The 19,603-nt window shown below is 41.2% G+C and overlaps 1 protein-coding gene across 39 annotated transcripts in view; it reads right to left on the reverse strand.

Annotated features, from left to right (window-relative positions):
* atp8b4 (ATPase phospholipid transporting 8B4) overlaps positions 1 to 19,603 on the reverse strand; it is a 75,381-nt gene that overhangs the window by 24,403 nt on the left and 31,375 nt on the right. For all 39 annotated transcript variants that reach the window (XR_015526662.1, XR_015526663.1, XR_015526680.1 and 36 more), the window contains 13 exons: positions 18,552 to 18,634; positions 16,545 to 16,703; positions 15,783 to 15,871; positions 15,344 to 15,540; positions 14,915 to 15,123; positions 14,397 to 14,440; positions 12,533 to 12,698; positions 12,260 to 12,448; positions 8,728 to 8,843; positions 5,221 to 5,385; positions 1,614 to 1,725; positions 1,411 to 1,516; positions 380 to 527 (listed from right to left, as the gene is read on the reverse strand). Coding sequence is in view for 1 of the 39 variants with exons in the window: in XM_087312535.1 (XP_087168661.1) it covers positions 380 to 527; positions 1,411 to 1,516; positions 1,614 to 1,725; positions 5,221 to 5,385; positions 8,728 to 8,843; positions 12,260 to 12,448; positions 12,533 to 12,698; positions 14,397 to 14,440; positions 14,915 to 15,123; positions 15,344 to 15,540; positions 15,783 to 15,871; positions 16,545 to 16,703; positions 18,552 to 18,634 (1,783 nt within the window). In the remaining 38 variants the exon portion in view is untranslated. The remainder of the gene's footprint in view (positions 1 to 379; positions 528 to 1,410; positions 1,517 to 1,613; positions 1,726 to 5,220; positions 5,386 to 8,727; positions 8,844 to 12,259; positions 12,449 to 12,532; positions 12,699 to 14,396; positions 14,441 to 14,914; positions 15,124 to 15,343; positions 15,541 to 15,782; positions 15,872 to 16,544; positions 16,704 to 18,551; positions 18,635 to 19,603) is intronic.

Below are 19,603 nucleotides of genomic sequence, written 5' to 3' on the forward strand. Positions count from 1 at the left end.
GTCAAGGCTTTGCAATCCAAAAATGTGGTTATAATGGAAGTCAATGGGGCAAAAACAGCCCCCAACATAACGAAAGGGTAGTCCATTTAAACAATACACAAGAGTTAAGACTGTGAATTCACTTAATTTACAATTTAAGTCCTGAGTTGATGTCAGTGGCCTCAAACACACATTTTTCCCAGCAAGACCAAATTCAGCCACTCTTTACCTTAAAAACCACAGATTTCATGAGAACGCAGAAGGAAATGTTCTGTCTGAACTGCAGGATCACCATTAGGATTATTTTAGAAACTAGATTATTAGATTATTAACTATATTAGATTATTAACTAGCTTAGATTTTAGAGATTTATTGCAATTAAGTTGGATGCTCTTCTTACCAAACTGTGTCCATTGATGATTAAAGCGTACTCTGCAATGATGGTCTCCTCAAAGACCGAGTCAACTGAGTACAGTTCTGTCTTTTCCATGTCCAAGCCACTGCTGAATTTGTCTTTGCTGGGTCCCATGATTCTCTCTTTAGCTGTCCTGTGTACAAAGCAAGAGGAAAAAGCCATTTTATATTTACAATAATAGATAATGGTTCAATTCGGTGTGACAAAATAGGCTGCAAGACATTTTTTTTAAAGATTTGTTCAGAAAGGCAGCAAGAAATGTCATTTTGTTGGTCAATCTGCCTCACTGGAGTCTAAGATGTTTTTGAAAATATGTTAAATTAATAAAGTGGGGGAAGCACGGTGGCGCAGTAGGTAGCAGTAGCAGTAGGTTGCTGGTTCGAGCCTAGGCTGCGTCATTTGGCATTTCTGTGTGGAGTTTGCATGTTCTCCCATGTTCGCAAGGGTTTCCTCCGGGTGCTCCGGTTTCCCCCACAAGTCCAAAGACATGTGGTATAGCCGAATTAGGTAAGCTAAATTGTCTGTAGTGTATGTGTGTGAATGAGTGTGTGTGGTTGTTTCCCAGTGATGGGTTGCAGCTGGAAGGGCATCCGCTGCGTAAAACATATGATGGATAAGTTGGCGGTTCATTCCGCTGTGGTGACCCCTGATTAAAAAAGGGACTAAGACGAAAAGAAAATGAATGAATGAATTATGAAAGGGGTCATATGTTGTGATTACACATTTTCTGTGGTCTTAAAGTGTAAATATTAAAGTTTTCAAAGCTTTTTGGGATAGAATATCAGGTAAATTTTGTGTCTCCTAATATATATATATATATATAGATGGATGGATGACCAAAAAGACAAATAGATAAATGACAGATCTGAGCAACAGCAATGTATGATAAGTGGAAAATAATGGGTTTTTTGAACTGTAAACACATTTGCATTACACCAAATACACAAATATCATTCTCTTTAACATCATTTGACCCCATATGAAAAAAACAAACGTATCAAAGAGTGAAATATCACCTGAGCTCCTGTTGAACCTCAAGCATAGTGTGACCTGAGATGATAAAGACCTCGTTCATGTCGTCTCTGAGCATGTTACAGGAGTATCCGATGTTCATCGCCGTCTCTGCAAGCGCAATAAGAACGATTCTTCATTGAAGACAGTGAGAATGTGTCTCAATCAAAGCTGAGTAGTCTAAAATCGCTCCTTAGCACTGGTTTACCTAGTTTGTCCCCGGTGAGCACCCAGATCTTGATGTTGGCCAAGGTCAGGCAGGCGATAGTTTCTGGAACTCCTTCCTGAAGTTTGTCCTCTATGGCTGTAGCTCCAAGCAGCTTCAGGAAAACGAGAGAGATGCAGGTTTTACAGTTTTTCTCAATTGCTTCGGCACACTTGGTCTTAACATTCTCTAAACTGTGAGTGCAAATGTCAAAACTGTTTGCTGGAACTTTATTGCAGGTCTGCAAAATGTAGCTGCTCCTCCACAACATTTCATTCTTGCTTAAAAACCTAGTTATCGTATCAGTAATTTGGCCATGGACACCAAAACATAAAGTCTCGCAGGTGACAATGATAAGTGTTTTTTTTAGGATGACAGTCAACCATCAATTTTAAAGGGCTGTGAAACCCCCCTGTCTCAGCAAGATTTTTGTCACACCTTTGGAATAAGTCAGGAAAGTGGGTGTGTCCTGCTCTGTTCTGGTGGGAGTGTCGGGGAAGGGACAGAGGGAAGGTTTTGCATAAAAATGGGAGTTTCCGTTTGGGCACGCGCTGATTTTCAAAGAGGCAAAACAAACACACAGACGCAGAGGTGAAAGACAGTGACTGTGTTTACATGGACATCAGTAATCGAATTATTTGCCAATTAACTACATCAGTATTCACAGCCTTTGCTCAATACTTTGTTGATGCACCTTTTGCAGCAATCACAGCCTTAAATCTTTTTGAATATTATGCCACAAGCTTAGCACACCTGTCTTTAGGAGTTTTTGCTCATTCCTCTTTGCTGTACCTCTCAAGCTCTATCAGGTTGGATGGGAAGCGCCGGTGTACAGCCGTTTTTAGATCTCTCCAGAGATGTTCAATAGGATTTAGGTCTGGGCTCTGGCTTGGCCACTCAAGGACGTTCACAGAGTTGTTGTGAAGCCACTCCATTGATATTTTGGCGGTGTGCTTTGGGTCATTGTGCTGCTGGAAGATGAACCGTCACCCCAGTCTGAGGTCAAGAGCACTGTGAAGCAGGTTTTCATTCAGGATGTCTCTGTACATTTCTGCATTCATCTTTCCCTCTATCCTGACTGGTCTTCCAGTTCCTGCTGCTGAAAAACATCCCCACAGCATGATGCTGCCACCACCATGCTTCACTGTAGGGATGGTATTAGCCTGGTAATGAGCCCTGCCTGGTTTTCTTCAAACGTAACGCCTGGCATTCACTCCAAAGTGTTTATTTTAGTCTCATCAGAGCAGAGAATTTAGTTTCTTATAGTCTGAGAGTCCTTCAGATGCCTTTTGGCAAATTCCAGGCGGGGAGTGTCTTCCGTCTGGCCACTCTACCATACAGGCCTGATTGGTGGATTGCTGCACAGACGGTTGTCCTTATGTAAGTTTCTCCTCTCTCCAGAGAGGAACACTGAAGCTCAGACAGAATAACCATCAGGTTATTGATCACCTCTCTGACTAAGGCCCTTCTCCCCCGATCACTCTATCGCTCTAGGAAGAGTCCTGGTGATTCCAAACATCTTCCACTTCCACTTTTTAGAGCAGCAGTGGAACTGTAACCTTCCCCAGCCTTGTGCCTCTAGACAATCCTGTCTTGGAGGTCTACAGACAATTCCTTTGTCTTCATGCTTGGTTTGTGCTTTGATATGCACTGTCAACCCTGGGCCTTATATAGACAGGTGTATGCCTTTTCAAATCATGTCCAATCAACTGAATTGACAACAGGTGAACTCCAATGAAGCTGCTGAAACATCTCAAGAATGATCAGTGGAAACAGAGGCTGTTCTCAATTCTAAGAACGCAGAGAACGCACTTGCGTTCTTGTGGAGAGTGGTCTTGCCAGGTGTCCTCGGAAGAACGAACTCGAGAGAACACAAGAACAGAGAATGTGTCCTCTAAGAAATGAGATGCTGCGTTTTTCCTGATGGTCACATGACCCTCACGCATTTTAAATGGAAAATTTTTTCAACATTACAGCATTCATACAGCGTTTTTTTTTTCGCCTTTTCACAATATATACTATGCATAAAACATTATAAATATACGTTGCAAAATATAAATAAAACAGATTTTAATACGAATTTCAGCAAACAAACACTCCTAATGTGTTTATTCCTTTATTAAGATGTCCATGGTGATGTTTACTTTCACCGTTTCATTTAGGGAAACTCCTGAGATAAATAAGTTATATCTCTGAACTTTAATAATAAATCTAAATAAAATGCTGCGCTTCCCATCTCCAGTCGCAATGACTTCTGGGACTTCCAGAGCAAGTTCGGTGCTCAAGTCTGCATTGGTGCGTCCTCGATATCAAGAACACATCCGGGAAGTTTCACGCGTCCTTTGTTCTTGTGGTTTTGGGTATTGGAACTAAACTTTGGCAGCTGATGATGACGTTACACGAGGACGCAAGATCGCTGAAGAACGCATATTGAGAAACAGCCAGTTGGTACCTGAGCTCAATTAGAGCTTCACGGCAAAGGCTGTGAATACTGATGTTCATGTGATTTTTCAGGTTTTTTATTTTTAATAAATTTGCAACAATTTCAACAAATCTTTTTTCACATTGCCATTATGGGGTATTGTGTGAAGAATGTTGAGGAAATAAATGAATTGAACCCATTAGGGAATAAGGCTGTAACATAAAAAATGTGGAAAAAGTTAAGCGCTATCAATACTTTCCAGATGCACTGTAAGAAATATGAAATATACAATACAGTAATTGGATAAGCAAGACTGCACTTTGTGTCATGATTACCAGCGATCGTATTCCACTAGATCGCTGGTTCTCACTCACAACAGACCACGGACTACACTTCCGCCTTTTCCTGGACTACATATTCAGACATGCACTTCATCTACACCCATGCTCACTCATCTAGATTGATTACACTCGCAACACCTGTGGACCATCAGAGACTGATTGCCTTCACTACATAAGCCACTCATTCACCCTTTCAGTTTGCCGAGTCTTTTTCACTGTGTAGATGACATTACAACGCGTTAATCCTGTCTTGTTTTCCTGTGTTTTTCGACTTAGCTTTGTACTCTTGTTCTCCCTGCCTGCCGCCTGCCTTTTTGGCCTCTCGCCTGTGTACTGATTATGATTCTGGACTGCCTGAACATATCTGTTTATACCTGTTGACCTTTGCTTGCCTGACGACGATTAAACCTGCATTTTTGGATCCTACCTTCTGTTGTGAGTGTCATCTCCCCGTCGTTACACGTTGCATGTAATACATTTGTAAACAAATAAATGTTAATTAATTTATTTTTTTCTTGGTAGTATTGACCCTCTCAACAAATATCCTATTTTTTTAAACCTTAATTTGCATGGTTTACTGTCATGGTGAAAAAACATCTAACCATTTTCACTTGCAAGGCTTTATGTTTTGGTGGCCTTGGCCAAATTACTGATACGATAACTAGGTTTTGAAGCATGAATGAAATGTTGTGGGGGAGCAACTACATTTTGCAGACCTGCAATACAGTTCTGAAGTTCCAGTAATCAGTTTTGATATTTGCACCCACAGTTTAGAGATTGTTTGTAAATTGTAAATTGTAAGATCTGCCCAAAACATTTGCTCGAGTGAAGTTCTGCTCTGATTTACCATCATGCCCTGCTCGATTTCTTCATACAGAGCGCCCAGTTTCTCTTCTCTGTTGTCCAGTGCAGTGCTGGCGAACAGCAGCTTCTTCGTCCACTCGTCAAACACGTCTTCATCAAGGTCTTTGTACGCCAGCGCTAATGTTCTCAGACCCTCCCCGGCGAACTCCTGCCACACACATCCATTTAGCAGAGCGATATATTTATCTCTCAGTGTGAAAGCTGAAACTTCAGTCAATTACACTGCAGTAAATATTCCTTCAGCGAAAACAAGCACAACAATCTGACCAATGAAAGCATCTACCTATCCACAAGCTTCTAAAAGCATGCTATTTTTATCCTGTTAGCATCGCATCTCCTATGACATCAGTCTGATCTCTCTTTAAAGAGCCACAGAAAGCTGTAAGTGAGACGTGAATGATGGACAGCAGCTCGTAATACTAGTGAAGGCCATCAACTGCTTTAAGACCAACAATGCCAGCTTTAGACCGGTGTTTCCCAACCCTGTTCCTAAAGGCACACCAACAGTACACATTTTCAACCTCTCCCTAATCAAACCCACCTACATCAACTCATCAGAACATAAGGAGAGACTCCAAAACCTGGGTCGGATAAGGTAGACATCCGAAATATGTACTGCTGGTGTGCCCCCAGGAACACGGTTGGGAAACACCACTCAAGACAATATATAATGGTTTGTATCATGGTTTAAGCAGTTATTTCAGTGATGATATTTTGTTTCTGAGTGAAATCATCTGGTGTTCATAATAAGCAGATATCAGAGCTTATCAGTATCTTGAAGATATTACTGATTCGCTCAGCTTAAAGTCGTTAAATGTGTTTGTATGAAGTATTTTCCGCCTGAGAAGTCTACAGGAATCTTATTGAAATGAATCTGAATAAAACGAGAGCCGTCTCTGCTAAGATCAAGCTTTTAGCCCAGAGCCTCGTCTGAATGTGATTGAGCCACTCTGACACTCTCAGTGTGCGTTTACTGTCATTTGTCAAGTGAAATGGAGTGTATCTACATCTCTGAGTGTCACAATTCCTCACCGCTATAATATTCTAGATGTCGAATGAAGACAAACCCAGAATGAAAATAACTGAAATGCATATCCTCAGGTTTATAAGTCATTGGAAGTGTTACAATTATGAAACGGGCCAATGTGAAGTAGCAGTATCACATACCATAATACTTTTAATACGCTAAATGATTACACGGCACTCTAATGTAGTTGTTACACATTAAAGGTACAGATTGTACCATGATATTAAGTCAGTTACCAGGATTTTACCTTGTTACTGCATGGTATTATCATGACGAAGTTCCAACATCATTGTTTTACCATAATACAGCATCCATATAACATATTACACAAGTACATGGTCAAAAGGCATCATATTACTATGGTAAATGCCTCAAAACATGGTCTACTCTATATATTATATGGTACTGTAATTACCTGTACTATATAGCTACACCTTTTTCATTATCATGTTCTCTCTTAAATGTTGTTCACTTTTAAAATAATTAATACTCAAATATAAATATTGTGTTTTTCAATTGATACGTTTTTATTTTTGCTTTAGTACCAAAGTTAGTACACTGAATCATATTTTTACTGACATTTTTGTACTGTTATGGTGTGTTCACAGCAGACGCGGATAAAGCATCAAGCACAAGTGATTTACATGTTAAGTCAATGCAAAGATATGAATAGACATCCTGCAGTGCGATTCGCGCAAATGAGGCGACGCCAATGACGGGATTCATGCAAATGAAGCGCTGTATCACACAAATCGATCGAGTTGGAAATTCTGAACTTCAGCAAACATTCACGCTGTGTTAACCAATCAGGAGCTTGCTCTTGTAGGGGAGTGATTATGGCGTAGTGCATGTTGTTGGTATCCCGAGGGGAATCAAATCCTCCTGCCGACAACGAACAACCGTTCATCAAACTTGGCTCGGCTTAGTCTGAAAGCCTCCATCATCCTGGTATAGTTTCTGAACTCACAGAGCTAGGTACACCTCTGAAAAGGATCTAATGGATACAGACAAAGCGGCGAACAAATCTACGCTGTTCCAAAAGCACAGCTATTATTTCAGTAAAATCCATGTTAGACATTCGCAATAAGGCTGGAGTCACCGGGCAGACAGAAGCCCCACCCATGACTCTAATCCGCGTCTATTGTGAGGTGAATTTGATGCGTGAAATAAGCAAATTTGATGCCCGAATGAAGAAAGTAAACTCATAATGTTCACGGGTCTATTTACGCGCATATTGTGGGATTTCTTCGGCTGTGCCGCATCTGCTGCCAACCCTAGTTATAACCATAGTAAATACCCCAAACATTGTTTTATTGCTGTGTTTCCCAACCCTGTTTCTGAAGGCACACTAACAGTACACATTTTCAGTCGCTTTCTAATTAAACCAACCCAGGCTCATTCTGATTACGTTCCCCAATATACATTTTTGGAGAGCGCCAAATACGTCCTAGGAGCTACGTTTTTTTGCAGTTTGCAAAAATACCCCCAGAGGCAGCTGTGTACGCTTTTTGAGATTTTCTCTCGCGAGTGCCATTTGCGCCTATTGTTGGTGCGTAAATCCATCAGAGGCCGCTGTAAACTCACTGACTGACTGATCGACTGACCCACCCTCCTCCTACCCTAAACCAGACCGATTGTGTTTTAAAACGCACCAATTGACCCGTCCACCCACTTCCCTAAACCTAACCCGACAGTGTTTACAAAAGCAATCCAAAAAAAGATAAGCCCTCGCCTCATTTTTACTACGTTTTCAGATTTTACCACACTCTCACACTGTTATTTGTTTGTTCATTTAATTTTTTTGGCTTTCTTTTTCTCTTTTTGGTACCGTTCTTCGCCAGACTCGAACCCTGTCATTGCGGTCAACTCCGCTCTGCATCGTAACACCAAAAAAGTCCTCCACGCGGAGGTAATCGGTCAGCTAGTAAGTGCGAAAAGGAATGGCGTCACCCCGTAGCGTTCGTTTTAAGGTTTAAATGCAGCCATACGTTCCTCTGGCTACATAATTCGCGATCTCCAGAAATGTTTATAGGGTTACATGTTCAGAATGAGCCTGAATGTTGAATTAAACACACCTGAATCCACTCATCAGAACATTAGAAGAGACTCCAGAACCTGAAATGATTGGGTCAGATTAGGGAGAGATCCATTATATGTATTGTTGGTGTGCCTCCAGGAACAGGGTTGGGAGGTACTGTCTGATTGTATCACATCCAAAGTAATATGGCGTTATAATTTTATATGCCTCACAACCGGGTTTCCCCATGGTACTGCATTTAGCATCAGAGTGCAACATCAAATGGTGCTGCATCCAAAATATTACCATGGTAATTCTATTTAAAACATGGTATTTCCCAATAAATTGTACCATTCCCAATTACTATTTCTCCATGCCCCCAAAAACAGTAATATCATGGTACTCTTTGGTCCATTTTAGTTAGTAGTTTAGCGCTGGTGACTTACATTAAGGTGCTCTGAGGTAGTAAACATGAGCTCTTCATTAGACGGGTCCAGCCTGTCGAAGAGTATTGTGTCGGCTCCTTTTGAGTAAAGCTTTAACTGCCCCTTTGGGTTCCTCACTGCGGAACAGACAGGAAATGAGAGTGCTGCTTATAAATGTCTAAGTACACAATAAAACAGCTTCAACAGACTGTCCAGCTATTGATTCCCCTACGTGGACGGATGAATTATGCATACAGATCCATGTAAAGAAGTGTGTCCCGGAGGATTTCAGCTTTTGTGAAGTATTAAATGTATGAGGAGACTAGATTGTGAGACTGATTAGATAAAAATGTTATAAGGCATGTGGCAAGCAGTGCTGAGAGATGAGGGCCAATATAATGAGGCTAGTGGTAATGAGTTATACATGCATGCCACATTGGTCTCAACTTTCGTGGAGGAGCTCCAGAAGGAAATGTGAAGCAATGATGACAATAGAGGTAGAGAAGGGATGCTCAATCCTGTTCCAGGTGATATATCTTCCTGCAGAGTTCAGCTCCAACCCTTATCAAAATTTGACAAGGACGATGCAATCTTGGATTGCATCTATGTTGATCCTGGAACATCATTTTTGTTTGAAAATGTAATCCTTACCTAATCCCTACCCCTAAATCCAACTTGCTATAGTTGGATAGCAATCATGTACATTACCTGACAAAAGTCTTGTCGCCTATCCAAGTTTCAGGAACGAAAAATAATAACTTGACTTGTAGTTGATCATTTGGTATCAAAAGTGGCTCATATGAAAGACAAAGGCCTCTAGATTATGCCTATTTGACGAAAATAATATATGATTATGCCTTGATTATTAATGATATAATTTGGACAGTAAGGTCTGACTTCGCTTAGACAAAAGTCTTGTAACTTAAAGGTGCAGTAGATGATTGTCTTCAGAAACATGTGTTGTTGTGCTGGTTGAAAGTCTCTTCACATTCCAATAGTAATAATTAAAGTAAATGATCTAAATGTATTTATATGTATTTTTATGTTCTGGATAAGGCATAAAACTAAAAAATGTTTATCCAATTAAATAGAGTCAGGCCGACATCTCTCATAATTCCGATAAGTAGCTCAAACTGTCTTTCCATTCAGATTTGAACAACTGCACAGCCTTTTGTACGCAGCTCCGCCGACCACTGTTTGTGTATAGACGTGCTTCGCGTTCACGAGAGAGAGAGAGAGAGTAAGAGAGAGAGAGAAAGAGAGCGCGATCGACAAAAACATGCTCACTCAAAACTTTTTAAAAACCTGAATCAATATTGAAGTTACCTTTTCACGCTGGAGAAAGGATGACAATGGCTGAAAGATTTCTCTTTGACGGGTAATGTTCTGTTTTAAAACTACTTTAGCTTCACGCAATGCTGATTAAACGTTAGATGTTGTTGTTACAAATGGGTTTTATCTGCACAGAAGTGTTGTTCAGCCACTAAAATGTTCCGGTGAAAGATTGATAAGACTATTTTCAGTTTCATAAGATCCTTTTACAGCATCAATAATGTAGATTTTAATTAGTTTAACAACAAAACACAAGTAAATACCGCTATTACGCATAGTCTCTCCCTATATTGTTTACCATGCAACTCTAAATATTTGCTCTGAAATAGCATGTCAGTTTGGCTTAGTAATGAGTGTAATTCCTGCATGCCGCCGGACGAGCACTAGTCGCTTTTAACACATGAGAGAGGGATCTTTGGCTGTCATCTTTAAGGTGCGCGTGCTCCTGTTTCAGGAGGCGTGGCTCTGGACGGCAAGGGAGGGACTGTGATTCAGAGATTTATGCTAAGCTGTTAGCATTGTGGAAGATCACCTACTGCATCTTTAACAGAAATAATGTCCAGTATAAAATAAAAGTCATGCTGCAGTGGAAACAGAATGAATATTGTGTATGAATCCCATGAGCTTAGAGGACTGCATCCATACATCTCTGCACTGACTCAAATCACTTAATAAAGTCATCTGGAATGGCAAAGAAAGCGTTCCTGCAGGACTCCCAGAGTTCATTAAGAGCCTTTGAATTCATCTTCAACGCCTCCTCCTTTATCTTACCCCAGACATGCTCAATAGTATTCATCTTTAGTGACCGGGCTGGCCAATCCTGGAGCACCTTGACTTTCTTTGCTTTCAGGAGCTTTGATGTGGAGGCTGAAGTATGAGAAGGAGCACTATCCTGCTGAAGAATTCGCCCTCTCCTGTGGTTTGTAATGTAATGGGCAACACAAATGTCTTGATACCTCAGGCTGTTGATGTTGCCATCCACTCTGCAGATCTCTCGCACTGAATATAACTCCAAACCATGATTTTTCCTTCACCAAACTTAACTGATTTCGATGAGAATCTTGGCTCCATGTGGGTTCCAGTAGGTCTTCTGCAGTATTTGTGATGATTGGGATGCAGTTCAACAGAGGATTCATCTGAAAAATCCACCTGTTTCCAAATGATCAACTAGAAGTCAAGCTATTATTTGTTGCTCTTACAACTGAGATCAAAGACAAGACTTTTGTCAGGTAGTGTAGCAGTGCATAAACCGTATGCCTAAACTTAACATAAATGGTAAACATATCCCTTAAATCTGACTGGCTAATTGGAATGTTGTTCCAGGATCAACATAGACGTCTTACTAGGTGAAATCAGATTGGTATTCACACTACATTTTTGTAAACATCGGCAGAATGCTGTGCCGTTCAGACTACATGCTTGATTCCGAGGGGGCGGAGCAAAAACGATGTACAGCAGGGGTCACCATTCTCGTTCCTGGAGGTCTAGTGCCCTGCAGGGTTTAGCTCCAACTTGCCTTAACACACCTGCCTGGGTGTTTAAAGTTTACCTAGTAAGACCTTGATTAGCTTGTTCAGGTGTGTTTAATTAGGGTTGGAGCTAAAATCTGCAGGACACCGGACCTCCAGGAACAAGTTTGGTGACCACTGGTCTACATGTTCGATAGTTTGTGAATTTGAAGTTTGGTGATCCCAGATGTAGAGAATCATAATGAGAAACTCTTGCACAACCCACTAGTTTTAAACAAGGATATCAGAAAGAGTGATGAAAGTGGGGAGACACGTGGCTCAATGGTTAGCACTGTCACCTCACAGTAAGAAGGTGGCTAATTCGAGTCCCAGCTGGGTCAGTTGGCATTACTGTGTAGAGTTTGCATGTTCTCCCCGTGTCAGTGTGGGATTCCTCCGGGTACTCCAATTTCCCCCAAAGTCCAAAGACATGCGCAATAGGTGAATTGAATGAAGTTAAATTGGCTGTAGTGTAAGTGTGTGTGAGTGTGTATGGATGTTTCCTAGTACTGTGTTGCGGCTGGTTGCTGCCTCTTATTTTAATGGTTAATTTTTGGTTATTGTAAGTGAGTTCTTGCATCCTACTTTCCTTATTTACAAACTTAGCTAGACCATGAAACCTTCCTGAGTAAATATCCCATATTTAACACCATGAAACATTCTTTCATAATACCTAATCAGTAAAAAATTTAATAAAGTAAGTCAGAACCTACCAATGACGCTCATTCTCTTCCGAACATTGTTGAAGTCTAAGATGGCCAGCAGCTGATAGGTGACCGCCTGTCCCATCTCATATAAAGTGATGGTCTCTGGAGTTCTGGATCGAAATACGAAGCCAAAGTTGCGAGCCGCAGTAACCAGGGCTCCTTCATCCGGTGACTGTGCCTGATACACCAGCTCACCTTCAACAATTTATTCTGATCAGTTTCCAGTGAGAAATGCTAACTCAATATGAAGATGTTTTGGGTGTTCGTGCTCCAGATTACCCTCGTTTCTCTCTTCTGGCATGACGGTGTGGCAGAGTGCTAACAGACGGAAGAATTCCTGCACCAGGGGCTCTTCCAGCTTGATGGCCTCCACCAAGCTGCTGTCATGGAAACGGAACTTCCTGTCCATCAGTGGATTGAAGGAGAAATCCACACATGGTGTTTTCTACGAGAGTCAGAGATAAGAGTGATTGCCAAATATTTCAGCAGTATGGACAAAGTAGCATTTAAATAACGAAACCCTTTTTTGCCAATAGGCATTTTACAACTCACCTAGTGTTAAAAAGTTGATTATTACCATTTTTTAATCCATTCAGTTGATTTCCGGGTCTGGCAGGAGCACTTTTAACTAAGCTTAGCATAAATCCAACCCAGGCTCATTATTGATATGTACCCCTGCATACATTTCTGGACAGCACGAAATACATCCCAGGAGCTACGTTTTTTTGCAAGTTTTGTTTTCGCGAATTCACCAGAGGACACTTTGTATGCTTTTTATATCTCAAGTTTCTCTCGTGAGTGCCATTCACGCCTGCTGTCCTCACGTACATCCACCAGAAGCCGCTGTCGACTGACTGACTGACCAACTGACCGATTCCCCCATCCAGCCCTTCCCTAAACCCAACTGATCAACATAGGCTCATTCTGAAACTGTAGCCCTATGTACAGTTCTGGAGATCACAAATTATGTAGCCAGAAATACATATGGCTGCATTCCGTTTTTAAAACAAACGCAATGGAGCGGTATGGTGCCGTTCCTTCTCATGCTTACCAGCTGACCATCGGCGGATTTAAGACGCAGAGTAGAGTTGACCACGACGAGTCCGGGGAAGAAAAGTTCCAGAAGGCAGGTAAGACGAAAACAAAAGCCAAAAAATAAATAATAAACAAGTAAATAACAGGGTGAGAATGTCAAACCTGGTAAAAATCAGGCGAGGGCTTTTCTTTTTCTGGATTGCTTTTTAAAACTGTCGGTTTGGTTTAGGGAAGGTGGTGAGTGCTGATCAATTGTGCTTTTCAGAACACTGTCGGTTGGGTTTAGGGAAGGAGGAGGGTGGGTCAGTCGATCAATGAGTCAGTCGACAGTGGCCTCTGGTGGATTTACGTGAGAACAGCAGGCGCAAATGTCACTCGCAAGAGAAATTTGAGATCTCAAAAATCGTACAGAGTGACCTCTGGTGGATTTACAAAAATTGCATAGCTCCTGGCACGTATTTGGTGCTCTCCAGGAAGGTATATAGGGCTACGTTTTCATAATGAGCCTATGTTGTGTTAAACAGTTAAGTTTTACCATTTTTGATTCCATTCTGCTGATCTCCCTGTCTGGCAGAAGCGCTTGTAGCTTAGCCAGGGCTTAAATTGTGCTGGAACATGCCGGATCTGGATCCAGCACCTCTGAAATCTGATCCGGCACCTCATTTTACCGATCCCCCTTCTTAACCCCCCTTCTCCCCCATCCCCTGTTCACTTTCGTGTTCTTCCAGGACTCCTCAACCCTCTTCACTGTAGTCCGCGACAACCCCGTGCTGCTCACTTTTATTTAAGAGTATAGTTTCTAGCCAAATTGGCCTAGAAAGTGAAAACTCTTCGTTTTGCGCCAGTATTAGTACATGATGTAACTAAAGAAGTATCGAGTTTTAAATAGCAAAACGATCAAAACTCTTTTATAAATTTTTTGGAGCGAAATGCTAATGATGTAATCCAATTTAATAATCTATGCTAAGCTATAAGTGTTCCCACTAGACCAGGAGATCAGCTGAATGGATTCAAAAATGGTTAAAACTCAACTCTTTAACACTAGTGAAGTTGTAAAATGAGCTTTACAAATAAAAAAAAACTATTTAAAAACAGTTGCTTCCATTACCTCTGTAATGTCCACTTTATGCCCAAACTCATCAAAAACATCACCTAGACAACAAAATAAAAGCCATCAATAAATAAGCTCACAAACGTGTATTTACAGCAGGGGTGTCCAAACTCGGTCCTGGATAGTAGTGTCCTGAAAAGTATGGTTCCAATCAGACACACCTGGGCTAGCTAATCAAGCTTTTACAAGGCTTTCTAGAAACATCCTTGTAGGTGTGTTGATTTGTGTTGGAATTAACTCTGCAGGACACCGGAACGAGTTTGGACACCCCTGATATACATTAGGTTAAACTCACACAAGGCAATCTGAACTGTGCCCAGGCACGTTTGACCCCCATTTCCCTGTTCGTTCGACAAGTGTGAGTGCTCAGAATCGGGCCCAGTCGGGGTTTAGTTGGCCTGCCCTGGCCCAGTTGGAAGAAATGTGCCAGAGCGTGGTGGACTTTCATGAACATTCAAGACAACCGTGCCAAGTGTGAGTACACCCTAAGTGTGTCAGGAATGGTTGAAGCGTACCGTAGGTCTTCCCATTGATGGAGCACTTATTGAACACCATGATGTTCTGGGTGAGGGTGCCGGTTTTGTCAGAGAAGATGAACTCCACCTGGCCCAGCTCCTCATTGAGAGTGGTGGTCCGCGCCTCAGCAGGAGTGTCCTTGCGGCTGTAGTACATTCGTCTGTCCCAGTTTATAAAGTAACTATGGCCCAGCCGCAAAACTTCTACACTGTAATACAATCAGACACATAAGTATAAGATAAAAATTCATCTAAATCATAATTAGAAAATTACTATATAAAATTATAATTGGATTAGACTTGGAATTCAAATTGTGGCTCATGGGTTGTCTGAAGTGCAACCATACTTTATGTCACAGCACTTACATTCAAGGCTCTGCCTAATATTGGATGTGAAATTGGGTTCTGATACTGTGTGATTTGACCTACCTCACATACAGTGAGATGGGCACAACCGTGTTAAGGATGATAATGTAGGACCAGAAGGTCAGAAAGCCAGAGAAGACGGCATTGACTGTCAGTTCTTTCCACTGAAGGTACGCCCAGAAGTCACTGCCGACACTCTGCTCCCAAATAGTGTTCCCGATGGCCAGGATGATCCCCATACAGATCAGAAAGCCAAAGATCTGAAAAAACAACAAATACATCATCACATGAAATGCTTTTGGTCTTCACGAAGTGGCTTATTAGTGGATGTTACTTTTTGATGTAGTTTGTAACATAGCTGTCAAGTTTAGAAGACCAAAACTCTTGCAATCATTTCTGCAAAACCGAATAGCAAAATGAACTGCCCTTTTGAAAGGCTGCCGGCGTGACTAAGTGAGACGCCACACGTCGATCAGTCCCAGCATGCCGTGAACACACTTACCCACAGCACTAAAGTGTTCATCAGTTTATCGATGCTGGTCCTTTTGAACTTTGTCCTCCCACAGTTTTGCATCAGCTTGGTTTGGAGTCCTGACGGAGAAGCAGAAAACATCCCCTCATCTCGGCACAGATAATGGAGTGCATTTAAAGGGTACCCATTATTTACAAGATGTAAAATAAGTCTCTCGTGTCACTAGAGTGTGTATGTGAAGTTTTATCTCAAAATAACCCTCAAATACTTTTTTAGAACTTTTTGCAGCTGCCCCTTTAAGGCTTTGATCTAAATCGTGCCGTTTTGGTGACTGTCGCTTTAAATTCAAATGTGATTGTGCTCCCAAGCCTCTTTTTAAATGGGGGTGGAGCTAAAAACACCTATGTGAGCATAGTGGCAGATTCAAAACTCTAATGGTGGATGGCTGCTTCTCACTGAGGGCTGTTTATGCTAATGAGGCAGAGATGGTCACTAATGGGCGGGGCTTTCCCCCCTCTGATGACACGCACAATGGGAAAATGTCAATCAAAGTGTTTCTGCAGACTGTTTTTATGAAGTGTGTGATTATAAAAATAGAATTATTCATTTTAACCATTAGAGGCTGACTGTATTCACGCACTGTTATCACACAACTGTGCTTAAAGCTTTTATAAAAGTGATTTTTGCATAATATGTCCCCTTTAAAGAGAACAAGGCATTCGATGCGTCTACTCAAGGTAGCTAATCAATGTCCTGTGAAAATGCTTGCACAGTAAAGGAGGAATATTGTACCGGCGAAGATAACCAAGCCAAAACACCATTCGGTGTTACGGAGCACACATCCTCTCAGGAGCATCTTCTCATTGTCCAGCGGGTACTTGTTATCCTTCCAGTAGAGAGTCCCAATGAACTTGTCCAGTTTGTTGTTGGGAGGCTCGCAGATGACTTCCCCTAAGAGACATCAGGCAGCAAGAGCATGAAACTGACGTTCATTCAAAAGCATAATGTTCAGCCATGTTTTGGTTATTAAAATTTTTATTATGCCATTCGTTTGCCAATTGGTTGCATAATTTAAAACTTATAAAACCAGCTAGTAAGCTAGTAAGCTAGCTGGAAGTCCCCAAACACCAATCCCTTCTCCCTCCTCCTCAATTCTAACATGGCTAGCACTGTTGACCCACAGCAAAAAGCTCATTGGTTCAAACGCTAGCTGAGCCAGTCGACACTCTCTGTGCGGAGTTTGCATGTTCTTCCTGTGTTTGTGTGGGTTTTCCCAGCATACTCCGGTTTCCTTCCACAGTCTAAAGACATGTAGCAAAAGTTAAAGTCACCAGGAACTATTAAGTACACACTGGCACAGTTGGCGGTCTATTCTTGGGAAGTTATCGAGAACTACCTGATCTCGTATCCCTCTTAATGCTTAATAATGACTTAGGCTCAACTATCTCCAAGCTCAGGGTTCTCTCCTGGGACAGCATGCCAAACCTGCTAACATAGTCAAGCATTATGTAAGTGTGAACTCTTGAAAGCGTGTTTGGCATGCTGTCTTGGGAGAGAGCCCTGAGCTCATTAGATCCTCGAGCCCGGGGCTCCCTCCAGTTTGCAAGGCGAGAGGGGAGTTTGAGCTCAGGTCGATCTCGACAACTCCCCTGCTGTAGTAGCTAATGAACAGATAGTGATTGCTCTTAAGAGATAACTACTTAGGAGTACGTCTATGGTGCCAATTTGGATTAGTCAATTAACTAAAGTTGCATGTTTTTGGACGGTGGGAGAAAACCGGGGAACCCGGGGAAATCCCACGTGAGCACGGGGAGAACGTGTAAATTCCGCACAGAAACATCGACTGGCTTGGTAAGGACTAGGACCAGTAACGTTCTTGCTGTGAGGCAACAGTGCTAACCACTGGGCCACCGTGCCACCCATCTAGGAAAGGAGGAGGAGTAGGGGTGGAAGAGGGGATCCTTCAAAACGAAGATGGCTTTAATATGGAACTTAGAGTATTTCTAGTGGCTTAGGAATCGTCTGATTGAAGAATCATAAATTGAATAATGCGGGACAGGCCACAAGCAATCATAAGCATGTGATCCTCTCGAAATTGGTTTATAACTTCACTAAGATTTAGGTCGTGTTGTCAGATGATCAAAATTCAATGTCTAGCCAGCTTCTAAGGACAATGTTATTTTGACGTTGATATTTGGCTGATTTTAGGTTGTGTTGGAAAGTGACCAAAATTTGTTGGAGTTGAATGACATCTTTTAAAAGCACAATGGAATAAAATGTTCAGTTTCAGGTTCATTTAGCTATATCAGTTGCTTGTTAAGCCTGTGTATTTATACTGAACGTCTTAGAGTAACTCTATTTCATAACAAATATTTTAGAAACCATACAGTTAAGCAATTATTACTGTATTTACAAAAACACTATCCTATTGAATATCGACTGTCAAATGTGCATTTTTAAAAATGTAGTATTATCAGTAGGCCTATAACATGTGCATGCAGAAAAGAACCACTGACCTTAGCAATCACCAAATCTTTGTTTGTTTCCAATTTCACAAATGCACTGACTGTAAATTAACCTGAATGAAATCCAGGCGAAAACACTACAAATCTCATTACAAACACGCCTTGACAGCTTCCAAAGATATACGCGAGCATACTTCAAACCCCCACAAGAGAAAGCACACAGATCAATCTAATCAATGTGACGGCTGCAATAAATGTTTACGTTTACTCGTGTTGACTCCGGTTCAGTTCTGCTGATGGTGCACTAATCGTTCATTTAAAAAAACAGCTTTACCATTAAAGTCTGCAAGCTTGGCAACATCGTCCCCGAGGTCTGAGGTTACAGTCAAGGCTTGGCGCACCTTCAGGTTGGTTTCTCTGTCGGGGAAAAAAAAAAAAAAGAGTCGAATGTGAGAAAGAAGCTCATGTTCATGTCATGCTGTCATAAAATCAATATGAGATGTTTGTGATGTACATCAGGCACATGATTTTAAAATCTTTAAAATGTACATTTATTATTCAATGTTTGACAAAGTCTCAGTTTAAACATGACGAGAGGGCGGGGCATATAGTAGCCCCTCCCCTATTTACCAAACAACCAATAGGATGTTGTATTATCACAGATCTGTCAGTTTAAGATCAAGCGCATCAAATGAAAAGCAAATAAGAAGAAGGGGCATAGCATTTCCTATACCAGAAAGCATTTGATTGGTCAGAAGATTTGATGAGGAACTGAAGTATGAAGCGACGTCAATTCTTTCAATGTATATACTCAAGATTATTTTGGATTGATGTTACTAACTTTATTTTAAGGACATTTGGAACAAATTGGAATGTATGAAGCCACACCAGCTAATAATATTGTCTGCAAAATATCATATTCATGTAAAAAATTGTGAACATTTCATAAAAGAGATTGAACACTATGGTACTACACTGTGTACATTTGGGAATAAAAAATCTAAAAGAACATATGAAGCATGGAACAAGGTTCTCACAGAAATCTGTCAGGTTTGGTGAAATAAAAATCATGGTTTGGGATTACATTCAGTATGGGGGTGTGCGAGATACATTTGTATAAAGACATTTATGCTGCCGGTTACATTACAAACCACAGAAGAGGGCAAATTATTCAGCAGGACAAAGTTCTTAAAAGCAAGTTCAAGGTGTTCCAGGATTGGCCAGCCCAGTCACTAGATATGAACCTTATTGAGCATGTCTGAGGTAAAATGGAGGAGGCATTAAAGATGAATCCAAAGAGTCTTGATGAACTCTGGGAGTCCTGCAAGAACACTTTCTTTGCCATTCCAGATGACTTAATTAATACGTTATTTAAATCATTGCAGA

This window comes from Danio rerio, chromosome 25 (genome assembly GCF_052040795.2).
Source record: "Danio rerio strain M-AB ecotype USA chromosome 25, GRCz13ab, whole genome shotgun sequence".
In the NCBI taxonomy this organism is placed as follows: Eukaryota; Metazoa; Chordata; class Actinopteri; order Cypriniformes; family Danionidae; genus Danio; species Danio rerio.